This window comes from Uncinocarpus reesii, genomic scaffold (genome assembly GCF_000003515.1).
Source record: "Uncinocarpus reesii 1704 scaffold_1 genomic scaffold, whole genome shotgun sequence".
Classification (NCBI taxonomy): Eukaryota; Fungi; Ascomycota; class Eurotiomycetes; order Onygenales; family Onygenaceae; genus Uncinocarpus; species Uncinocarpus reesii.
The window spans coordinates 2,679,244-2,691,042 of NW_003052500.1; the positions used below are offsets into that span (position 1 = coordinate 2,679,244).

An 11,799-nucleotide genomic window follows, 5' to 3' on the forward strand; every position below is an offset into this window, starting at 1 on the left:
ATCCCGGGGGTGCTGATGTCAGCAAAACTGCCAAGAACCGGCGGCTGTGAGGCCGGCAGAATCTGCGCGGCGGCTCGCTGTGCTACAAGGCCAGGTTGTCAGAGTCGAAGCCAAGGGAGGGAGCGGGAGGTTTCCAATAGGCGTAGAGTGTTGCGGATTCGTAGCAAAGCAGCATTTTGGGATTCTTGGTGGGATGTGCTGCCAGCTCTTCTCGACAAGTCCTCAGGGCGGTGAAAAGTTTATCATCGGATCTTATCTCACCTTGAGGGCCGAGCGGTTAATCGCGGCCCTTGGAGCCACGACGTTGAGATGCGAAACCGAAGCTATTATTCCCACCTGCGGCCTCCCAGAGACGGAAATTTGTAGAAAATACACACCTGGCATCAGAGGCTTGGGACACCTCGTCGATATATTTTTTGGGTAGCTAGGGAACAAAACACCAGGAAAATGGCTTCCGCGCGTCAATCCTCTCGACGGCTTCTGGGCTCTCTAAGTCCTCGTCGCCCATATTCATCGCAAGCTCCTCCCGGCGCACGGCTCAACCTCCCCATCGACTACAAGGCGACTCCCCTTCTGCATCACTCGGCGGCTACACTCTCGAATAACTCAGAATTACCGAAAAATGCGTCGACGAAACGATTGAATCTATATCAGTCTATCAACTCTGCTCTCCGGACGGCCCTTTCCGCCGACGAAAGGGTACTGCTGTTTGGCGAAGATGTCGCATTTGGTGGCGTCTTTCGATGCTCCGTGGATCTGCAGACGGAATTTGGGTCTGAGAGAGTGTTCAACACTCCGTTGACTGAGCAGGGTATTGTGGGATTCGGTATTGGTGCGGCTGCAGAAGGGTTCAAGCCCGTAGCGGAAATTCAGTTTGCGGATTATGTCTTTCCGGCTTTTGACCAGCTTGTCAATGAGGCTGCGAAGTTTCGCTTCAGAGAAGGTGCCACAGGTGGAAATATTGGCGGTTTGGTTGTCAGAATGCCCTGCGGAGCCGTCGGGCACGGTGCTCTGTAGGTGGCCCTTCCTGGCGAATTTATGCGGTATACCTAGTGATACGCTACTAATATACACTACCACCAGATACCACTCTCAGTCACCAGAGTCTTTATTCACTCATGTCCCCGGTCTGCGGGTTGTCATGCCACGATCGCCCACACAAGCCAAAGGTCTCTTATTAAACGCTATCCTCAACTGCAATGACCCGGTCATTTTTATGGAACCGAAGATTCTCTATCGCGCTGCAGTTGAGTACGTGCCAACAGAATCGTACTATCTGCCATTGGACAAGGCGGATATTCTCAAACCTGGAAAGGACCTCACAGTCGTTTCGTACGGCCAACCGCTGTATCTCTGTTCTGAGGCTATTGCCAAAGCCGAAAAGGATTTTGGTGCAAGCATTGAGCTTATTGATCTGCGAGCAATCTACCCGTGGGACCGTGAAACCGTGCTCGAAAGTGTCCGCAAGACCGGCAGGGCGATAGTTGTCCACGAGAGTATGATGAACTCTGGTGTCGGGGCTGAGGTTGCTGCTACAATCCAAGAGGGAGCATTCTTGAGACTGGAAGCTCCTGTGAAGAGAGTTACCGGCTGGGGCACACACTGCGGTTTGATCTTCGAGAGGTTTAACTTGCCAGATATTACAAGTATGTTTCGGCTACCCCTTTCCTTCTCCGGCGTACTTTTTCTATGATAGTTTGACTGACTCTTTCAACCAGGAATATATGATGCTATCAAGCAGACGCTTCATTACTAAGGGATATCTTTGCGTTTTAAACTTGCATTTGTAAAATGAAGGTAGGGGGCACTTTGAATTCCCTGCCGTGTGAATGGGAGGCATAATGGCTTCAAGTGGCCATGTACATGTTGTTGTTTTACCTACAGAATCGGGTGTACTTTAACCCTGTTGGCAAGCTTTGTTTTTCAGTTCCTAGGAAGATACCATAAGTCCCGTTGACGGGATCTCCCTCTATATGACGCGGATAGAGCCGAATGGGATAGAGACTAGTATTTGAAGATTTCAAAAGTTTCAAGCTTAGTATCAGTCACAAAACATGTACTTCTGACGTTACACTAGTAGCGGGCTTGTAATGTGGTCACCTTCATTTACATGACATCTTTGTCCAGGCCTCTGACAAGTGAATGATATCAGTGGCATCATTTGGTGAAAGGAATCCTGTTATGTCAGTAGCCTTCACACGTAAAGGTGCCTATTGCCCTGTCACCTATGAATATTCAAGGAGTTCATAGGCAGGCTTTGATTTGTTTTGCATGTAATGTGCGTATTGTAAATTTTTGTGGTGTCACTGGTTTGGAGGTTTCCGCCCACTAAGCGCGGAGCGGAAAGTTTAATTTAACCAACATCAAAGGTTCCGCCGGCCACACAAACAACCACATACACAACAAATATTAGATATCCATCATGTTTGTAGCTGCCGGAGGTTCCTTCAAAGGCATAATCATATAAAAGAGTAACAAGGGCCTTTGATCCTCCCATGTAGATTTAAAATATCGCTGGTCCCCAATATCTCGCAGCCCCTGAGCGTGGCATCTGGGGGCGGTCTGGTCGCTGCAATGGAGGGACACCCAAGCCAGCAGATATCAAGCTGGGACAGGCTCCTGTCGGAGAGTTCCGTCAGACTTGGAGGAACACATCGGAAATTCCCATTCTTCAACGCGTTTCTGTGACAGCCGTACTGTCACATAGCTTGCTTGTTGACATCACGTAACGCACTAAGTGAAAACTTGCCAGCAGCTCTGCCCCTCTATAAGATCCTCCTTCTCTTTCACTTTCTCTTCCTCTTTCTTCTCTCTTTCTTTCTTCAAGTTCTCAAGATCCTACTCACTCTCACCACAGCTTTACAGCTTCCTCACTCATATTTAGCCACCACTCAAGCTTCAAAAGCTTTTTACCTTCTCCCTTTTTTACCCTCCCTCCCTTGAGAACTTTTCTCCCTCTTTCCTCTCGGATCGAAATGGGGTTCCACGATCTCCTCAAAACGATCGCGTTGTTCATCCTCGTCGCGGGGATGAACATGATCGTGGAGTGTCCGTTGCTGGAGACCCCTCCGGAGGAATGGACCTTCGTTGACTTCGAGGCGATTGGCCTCTGGCTTTTCAACTGGGTCATGTTCATCGCCGTGGCGATATACTGCCTCAGCGGCCTATGCTCCGGCATATACAGGCTGCTGCTTCCGTTAATCAAGGCAGTTGGCGTCGTGGCTCGCACCGTGACAACTCTCGCGAGCGAATGCTCGAAGAACGGTGCAAAGGGTGCAGTTTTTCTGGCCCTGAACATGGCCCGCGTAGCTCTGCTACGTCCATGGGCCAGTCGCTTCATCACGAACTTGGTCCTTGGTGACGAGATTGCAATCGTCACCACCCTTGTCGTAAGTTATTCCATTCTTTAAATTTGATCTGAAAAAGAAAAATGCTAATACGTTAATACTTGTAGCTACCAGTTGCGCTGTACGTCGCAAAGGTCAAACTTGGTGGCCCGTTGTTCGCTTATATCTCCGGCTTCATTGCTGGAATCGTCACCCCGGTTGATGTGGATTTGGAGGGTTGCTCTTATAGCGCCTCGTCCACCAACCAATATAAGCAGAACCGAAACCTTGTGACCTATTGCAAAGGGTCAGACGATGGCTTCGACGCGCTAACTTGGTGGAAGGAGCTCCAGGAAGATGCGACCTCAGTAAGGACCTTCAATCTTGCGAAAACGCAAAACTTCCTAGAGATTACTGACCAAAATAATTTTTTTTAGACCTGGGACTTTTATCTGCCCATTTTTATCTACTCGGTGGCCGCCATGTTCTGCGTGTTTATACTCGCAGTCCTCCTTACGAACCGAGAGACACGGGGCCAGAAAAGTACCCAGACCGATTCCACTGGGGACCTGAAGGAAGACAGCACCGGCTTGTCAGAAAAGGTCACCCAGCAGCTTGCGCGAATCCAGGAACTCGAGGGTTGCAGGGCCCTCTCTGAGTCTACTGTTGAAGGTCTCAAGGGACAGATTCAGCTGGCGGACCGCAAGGTCCAACAACAGATGATCGAACTTGAAGGCCTGAAGTTGGCAAAGAGGGAACTGCAGGCGAAATGCCAAACCCTCACCGAGAGGCTGTGCTTGGGGTCTCACGACTCTGATCTTGACCAGATGCACCAGCAACTAGGGCAAGAGAAAGGGTTGAGACTCCTTCTTACGTACGGCTACGTCGCGCTTCGACAACTTGCTGGCACCTTTGCCGAGTCGGGCCTTGGTGAGCACCTGCTCAAGTTCATTCGTGGAATTGAGCACCAGTGCGAATCCTTGGCTACCGCAGGTGCCGAATCGTTGGAAGAGGTGCAAAAGACACTCGGTAGCAGGTTACTGGCCCTGCTCAAAGAAGCGGCCGAGCATGCGTCAGAGATTCGTCTGACCAGAGGCAACAACACCGGGCGTTTTGCCAATGAGAATGCTGTGCTTTTGAAGCGCAAGCTTCGAAAGTGCAAACGCCATATGCGCTCTGTGAAGGCGAGTCTTGCGGCTCAAATGGCCCAAGCAGGGATGGTTCAAGGGACCAACTGGCTGATCAGCCAAGAACGCATGAACGAGGAGCTTGACGGCTACAAGCGAGACATCCTCAATATGCGTCGGGAGCTCAACGAAAGAGAGCAGAAGTTCATGTTCTATGAACAACAGCTTGCAGAGTCCCGGGCCCTGACCGAGTCAATTAACCAGGGCTTCGAAAAGGCGATCGCCGAAAAGGAGGCTGTGCTTCAAAAGCTCCGCGAGGAGCAGGCGAATTCCCTCCAGAGAGCGGAGGCTCTACAGGAGGAGATAGCACAGAAGTCCAAATTGCTGGAAAGCCAGAGCCAAGAACTCACTCGCCTTTCAGAGAGTGAGGTGGCCGCCAAAGGTCGATCCTTGGAGTTCGATATCAAGTTAGGCACGGCCAACCAGCAATTCAGCGACGAGGGTCAACGACGAGGACAATTCCAGGATCAACTGGACGCCGTCACTCGACAACTGTCCGCAAAGGACAGGGAGTTGACCCAAGTCCGGGCTATCTCCAGTCTCTGCATCAAGTGCAAGGGAATCGAGGCGGAGATGCGGGAGCTTGTCAAGAAACACGCCGCGGAACGAAAGGAAGCTGGTAGTGCGCGGGCTAATGCCGTTGCAGACCTCCATGTCCAAATCATCCAGCAGGAGGACACAATCAGCGACCTTCGCGGCAAGCTCCAGCATGCCGAACAAGAGCTCGGTTCTTCGATCGACATCGTCGCAACCCAAAGAATCGAAGAACTCGAGCTCCAAGTCGAGAATTTCAAGGTCCAAGAGCAGCAGCAATCTGGTACGGAGATGGCGCTGCGCAAGGAAATCCAGGACCTCAAAGATCGACTTGAAAAAGTCGGCAGGGAACAAAGCAGCAGGAGGGCTGTTGGCTCGGTCTTCGCGGACCCAAATAAGGCACGAGCCAACAAACTGCAAAAGGACGTCCTGAACCTCCGGCAAGAGGCCAAGGTGATGGACATCATGAGAGACCGGCTCGCAGAGGAGATCAGAGTCCTCAAGTCGAAATACGAGCCCGACAACCTCAACTGTGAACCGGAGACCCCGCTGACGGTCACCGAGTTACAGCAAGTCCTCCAAGCGGAGAAGGAGTCCCAGGACCAACTCGACGCATGAGGACTTGAGCACAGGTTGGACAATCCATCGAGAATTCGCTCCCAGGTGAAAACCTTTGCGCCGAGCGATTCACGAACACCTCGTATCCTGATCTCCGACAACTATCGAGCTCCCATCGCCGTTGAACTTCTCGCTGACTCAGCCATCATCCTCGCAGAAGTTCAATGCTTGCTTTGTCTCTCTCTCCCAGCTTTGTTCCCTCTCCAGAACGCATCTTCCAGTTCAGCTTCCGATTCGCTTGGACGGACTGTCTCAGCATTTCTCAGTTTGGTGATTGCGCATCTTAACCCCCCCTTTCCGATCGCAGTCCCACTGAGATTCGAGCACCGACCGGTCGACCCTCCGCAGCAAGCTACCGCTAGAACCTTGTTATTACGTCGACGTGCGAATCACGATATTACATATCTTTTTACCAGAACGGCCTTTTTATACCGATACATCGAACGCCGCGGTTATGAAATTGTTTTGACCTGTCAGAGAAAGCGGACTATCGATGTATATCAATCATGTGGCCCGCAGATACCTTGGTTTGGGGTTAATCAAGCTACTTCTGCCACTCCTTGCCAAACTTCCGATCGCGACAGCAGCTCCAATCCTCAATTCAGCTTTAGTGACATCGGAGGAAGGCCAACCAGCAGATGAACCAAGTTTCTGGCTGTACTTGGGGGTTGCAACGGCGTTGGTTGTTGCTGGTGGTGCTTTTGCAGGCCTGACTATTGCCCTTATGGGCCAGGTAAGTCGGCTCCAATTCGAATTTAGATTATACATCTTAGCTAACGATATTTTGCTTACTAGGATGAAATTTACCTGCAAGTGATCAAGACATCTGGCGAAGGCCCCGAAAAAAAACACGCGGAGAAAGTGTTGAACCTACTGAAGAAAGGAAAACACTGGGTCCTTGTTACGCTATTGTTGAGCAATGTTATCACAAATGAAACGCTCCCGATTGTTCTTGATCGGTCACTTGGTGGCGGGTGGCCGGCAATTCTAGGAAGTACCGCTTTAATTGGTATGCAAACGGGAGAGGCTCCTTTTTTTCGAATATCTAGACTAATAATCGGTCACAGTTGTCTTTGGAGAAGTCGTCCCTCAATCTATCTGCGTCCGTTATGGACTCCCTATTGGCGCATGGATGGCACCGTGTGTCTTAACCCTCATGTACATCATGTCACCAATCGCATGGCCGATCGCGAAGCTCCTCGATAAACTACTTGGCGTCGACCATCGAACCCTGTACAAAAAGGCCGGTTTGAAAACCCTCGTCACGTTGCACAAAACACTGGGAAGTGCAGGAGAACAATTAAACTCCGATGAAGTGACGATCATCAGTGCGGTCCTCGACCTTAAAGAAAAATCCGTCGGCAGTATCATGATCCCTATGGAGGATGTCTTTACCATGTCTACCGATACTGTCTTGGATGAGAGCATGATGGATCTTATACTTTCGCAAGGGTATTCCAGAATACCAATCCATTCGCCAGACAATCCTGAGAATTTCGTGGGTATGCTACTGGTGAAAATGTTGATCACATACGACCCTGAAGATTGCAAGCAAGTCAGAGACTTTGCCCTCGCTACACTTCCAGAAACCCGGGCAGAAACTAGTTGCTTGGATATTGTCAACTTCTTTCAAGAAGGAAAATCACATATGGTGTTGGTGTCAGAGTTTCCTGGTGAAGACCATGGAGCGTTAGGAGTTGTGACTTTGGAAGATGTGATTGAAGAACTGATTGGAGAGTAGGTACTCATTTGCTGTATAGTTTACGGTTTATAATCTAACTGTCGACAGGGAAATCATTGATGAGTCCGATGTTTTTATCGACGTCCATAAAGCTATACGTCGCATGGCGCCGGCTCCAAAAGCCCGGGTTCCAAAAGGACAAATTGTCACAGAACCGCCAGAAGATTTGATTTCGTTACAAAAAACAGACAATGAAGAAGTATCTAGCGGCCAAAGAGTATCAGAATCTAGTTCAAGACTAGATGACCTACAAGTGTCTCGACGCAAGCAGTCTACTACCGAAGTTGGATCTCCACCTCCGCCGACATTCAAACTCCGCAAATCTCACACAGTCGACAGCAACCATGGACCAGAGGCTCCTATCATACAACGAGGCACTACTCCAGAGATCCGCGAACATCTTAAACATTTGGGTCCTTCAAACCTTGCTAGCAGACCCCGTCAAACTCGATATAATAACGTGAAAATCAAGCCTGGCGGCTCAACTCCTTTAATATCTAGCGAGCTGGATTTGAGGCTCCAGTCTCCAGAACCTCAGCGTCGACTGTCAGAATCTACCAGTCTCATTGGCGGACCGGGAGGAAGCAAAGTTATATCAGCAGGCAAAACAGCCAGTGGCGGCGTCAGAGCACTGAGAGCCTATGGAAGCACCACCGATACCCCAACACAACGCGCTAGCACCCAAGATGCCGTACCCACCGTGAGCCGTGGAGTCAACACTCCAAGTGCCCTATTGCATCCAGCACCGCAATATCCAGGCCATCGACAGGATTATTTATCGCCCAACAACGAGCCTTCCTCTAACAGTGGCACGTCAAGTCCAAGTCCGATATCTACACCATATTTTCCGCGGGGTCCAGTACGAAGTGGCAGCATCACGGAGCAAGTGATTGACAGTAACGGCATTCGAAAGGTGATTTTGCAGACGTCAGACAGCCATTCTGCATCGGACGAAGAAGTGAAAAAGCACCAGCGTCCATCTTTGCTTGTCGATAGATCAGACAGCGCCGGACGAATCAAGTCTTCAGTTGACTCTCCCGCTACAGAGAATAGCGAGGATCAATTTGGTCAAGACGAAGGGAATGATGGTACTCAAGATTCCACGAAACAAGATACGAAGAAGAAGAAGAAGCGAAGAAAGAAGAGAAAGCCGGCAGGCTCTAAATCAGGGGATGGAGCAAATGGCGAGAATCAGCCATTGCTCGGATGATAGTGGCAATTCAGCAAGCCTTTTTTACGGTTTTCTTGTTTTCCAGAATGGAAATGTTGGGAGTTACTCTGGGAGCGTGCGACTGAGTGTTTGTATGATGATTTAATTCATTCCTCTGCTTGAGCTGGATGGAATTCGGGCTGTACCTGATACTGGGGCATGGAGGAGATTAGCCGGGCATTTGTTCTTATAGCCTTGTAGTTCTAGCGGTTACTCGAGGCTTTGTTTTACTACTATTACCTGAGAGGAATGGACTTTTTTAATATCATTCAATTTTTGCTCACTATCCGTTTGGAACGATAACTCCTAGATCATGCCGGTGAACAAAGAAGAGTCCTGGTTTAGCGCGAGGACAGCAATGCAGGGATAATAATGGTGCAAGAGAGACTCGAGTGTGATCTGCAAGTAGAAGATGTCATTATTGCATTGATCGAGTGCCAATTGACGTCCTCATTGTGTGCTCGCATCTGATACACGGACAGGCATGCTGGGGGACCAGTCGGCAGTTGAGATGCTGCTGCCCCCTGCTTGGCGGCTGCAACGCTGTGTTTGACGACCAAGACGATCAGCAAAAGCCGCTGGTCGGTGCCATCGCGACAATTCCAGCCTTCACTCTTCATTGTCATCATCATCGCCAGGCGAGCTGTGTTGTCTTTCTGCTGTCCTTCTGCGGGACTCTTTCACTCTCTCAGACTCCCGCCAACAACACGGCGTGCAGCCGGCATTCTCTTCCCCCCGCTCCCCAGTGTTCCCCCTGTCGATTGAGCTAGTGACAAGCATGAAACCGGCGATATCTCCGGTGAACAGCCATTGAGGTCCCAGAATCCTCGTCCATTTCTGCTGTCTCTCTTGACTCTTCAGCACACCTGTCTTTCTGCTGTGCGATACTTTCCAGCTGGCACAATAGCAATTCAGTTGTATTGAAAAATTCCCTCATTTGCCCATTGCTTTTATCGCGTCAACCCACCGGCTGGCCCGAACGGTTGTCGCGCGCGCTCTTTTGATCTCTGGCTTTTTTGCATGTACTTGAATTCCTGGTGAACAGCCTGCATCCCGGCCTCTTTGCCATTCGCCGTCAGCTCGCAGTGACAATTCCACGAGCTCGAAGAAACAGGCCAGGATGGGTTGCTGCGGTGCGCGTCGCAGCGAGGACGACGATCTCGCCCATGTCAAGGCACAGCAGAAATGGGACTACATTGTAAGAGGCGCTTGGTCTTTCCAGGGCTCTTGACGCTGCTAATACCTTTTAGACCTTGTCAGACTTCAGCTCGACTTCCTGCTTCGCTCCTTTTTCCTACATCATTCTCTACCTGACCATCTTCATTTCGATTGCGGTGTACGGAGTTGACACCTTTACCGCGATCAATCTGCTGGCATTCTCGCGTTGGGCGTCTCAAATCAAACCAAGGATCCCCTTTGATATCTCGAAATGGATTTTCGCCGGTTGCATCATCCTTTCCTTCGTACTCCTTGCCTATCGTTGGATCCGTGCCGTTCGGGTCATCAAGTCCGGCGGTGTTGCTCAGAGTTATCTCGATCCGATTGCCGTCCGTATTCAGAGTACGCGAATGGGAAGCAACGGGCAAGGCTATCGCCGATTCTTGGTCTTTGCCGAGTTGACAAAGAGTAAGAAAGGAGCAGACTACGTGGCGTTGTTTACTTACTTCAATTTCGAAGGTGAGATCGATGCGCAGAACGTAAGGGTGACATTTCATTAACTCTCTCTATAGCCTGGCTACGAGTCATCTTCGCGGAAGGCCCTCGTCAAGTCATCAATGGAATAACTCTTTACTCTGTCATGGAGTTGAATCTAATCCCCACAGGGGAGAACGCCGCCCCCGAGGGCACCTCCCCGGTGATACAGTTCTTCAACAACGTCGAGGCATTAGCTGAAAAGGACAAACTCCAGGCCACCATCTTATTTGCCATGCTGTTCACCTTCGTCATCTGGGTCCTGTCGATATTGAGTCTGGCCTTGTCGTCCATAATGTACCTACTCTTTTTGTGGCACCATATCCCGACCGAAGATGGATCTCTCAAGGCTTACTGTCGCCGCAAGATTGACACACGACTCGAACGCATTGTTAAACGAAAAGTCAACAAGGCTCTAGCCAAGGGACTTGCGCTGCAAGACCGGAAAATGGCTGACCTGGAAAGTGGCTCGGAGAGTGTTAAGCGACAACCAACATTGCCCACATTGGACTACATGAGTACAACTTCGGCATCGGACGCGCCACCAATGCCAGGCCTTTCCCGCCAGACCACTGCGACTACTTTGCCTCCATACTCTCGAGCACCTCCCTCCGGATCCGCTGTACAACTGGGATTGGACCGAGAACCAGCGTTGCCTGATATGAAGTGGGAAAATCGTGGCCCGCCGATGGGACCTCCGCCACCAGGGAGCCGGATATCTGATGATACCATATCATTGGTAGATAACGCCAGCGGGTTTGCGAACACCGCACCCTTTGAGCCGTTATCCATCGAACGACACGGGACTCCCTTTTCTGCTGCGAGCGATTTTAGGCCGTTCATGGACCAAGGAAGGCGAACTCCGGGCCCACCGTCTGCGGCTTCATTTGGACGGCCACCTCCAAGGATGAAAACTCCCGGCCCGCGAGAGGGCTATAATTTCGCAAGACCGCCAATGTCAGCTACTCCAGGACCGGAGCGGTCGGTGACAGCCCCAGCCCCAAGTGCAACGCCGCGTCCTGGCTCCTACCGCAACTTTACTCGGCCATGGCCAGCCCCAACCCCAATACAAAACCAACTTCCTAGGCAATCACCTATGCCTCAAACCCTAGATGGATTTTCGTCGCCTCGACGCACCGGGACCGCCCCGTCGTCGGGCGATTCCCTATCCTTCAATCCCAATCATCGATTTTAATCAACCCCTTCTTTCAACCCTCATTTGTACAAAGGGTCTAAAACTTGAGGGAAAAAGCTATCTGGCTCGTGGTTTAAATTTTTGATCGGGTGCATGTGTTCACTGAGATCTATTCACTTTTCACATAAAAACTTGTATCGATCTTTTAACGACCTACAGGCGGATCATGGAGAGGCAGGCTTCTTTTATCTTCCCGCATTTATGACCTGGAAATTTTATCTTCTAAACATTCGCTCATATACCCCCTTTCTATGTTCCTAAAATGTTCAGCTTTTTCCGTCTTCTGCCTCGTTATC

The 11,799-nt window shown here is 50.4% G+C and overlaps 4 protein-coding genes across 4 annotated transcripts; all 4 read left to right on the forward strand.

Moving 5' to 3' along the window:
• Positions 1-447: 447 nt before the first annotated feature.
• UREG_01109 (2-oxoisovalerate dehydrogenase beta subunit) lies at positions 448-1,756 on the forward strand (the record flags this gene model as incomplete). The annotated part of the gene is made up of 3 exons (XM_002541547.1): positions 448-1,013; positions 1,084-1,646; positions 1,719-1,756. The coding sequence occupies 3 exons, from the start codon at positions 448-450 to the stop codon at positions 1,754-1,756; spliced, it is 1,167 nt and encodes a 388-aa protein (XP_002541593.1).
• A 1,219-nt stretch (positions 1,757-2,975) lies between these two features.
• On the forward strand, positions 2,976-5,665 carry UREG_01110 (uncharacterized protein; the record flags this gene model as incomplete). Its single annotated transcript, XM_002541548.1, has 3 exons — positions 2,976-3,389; positions 3,455-3,694; positions 3,764-5,665. 3 exons carry the CDS (start codon positions 2,976-2,978, stop codon positions 5,663-5,665), a joined length of 2,556 nt encoding a protein of 851 aa, XP_002541594.1.
• A 724-nt stretch (positions 5,666-6,389) lies between these two features.
• Positions 6,390-8,616, forward strand: UREG_01111 (uncharacterized protein; the record flags this gene model as incomplete). Its single annotated transcript, XM_002541549.1, has 4 exons — positions 6,390-6,398; positions 6,461-6,674; positions 6,733-7,402; positions 7,455-8,616. The coding sequence occupies 4 exons, from the start codon at positions 6,390-6,392 to the stop codon at positions 8,614-8,616; spliced, it is 2,055 nt and encodes a 684-aa protein (XP_002541595.1).
• Positions 8,617-9,736: 1,120 nt separating this feature from the next.
• UREG_01112 (uncharacterized protein) lies at positions 9,737-11,503 on the forward strand (the record flags this gene model as incomplete). The annotated part of the gene is made up of 3 exons (XM_002541550.1): positions 9,737-9,814; positions 9,867-10,293; positions 10,347-11,503. The coding sequence occupies 3 exons, from the start codon at positions 9,737-9,739 to the stop codon at positions 11,501-11,503; spliced, it is 1,662 nt and encodes a 553-aa protein (XP_002541596.1).
• Positions 11,504-11,799: the final 296 nt, after the last annotated feature.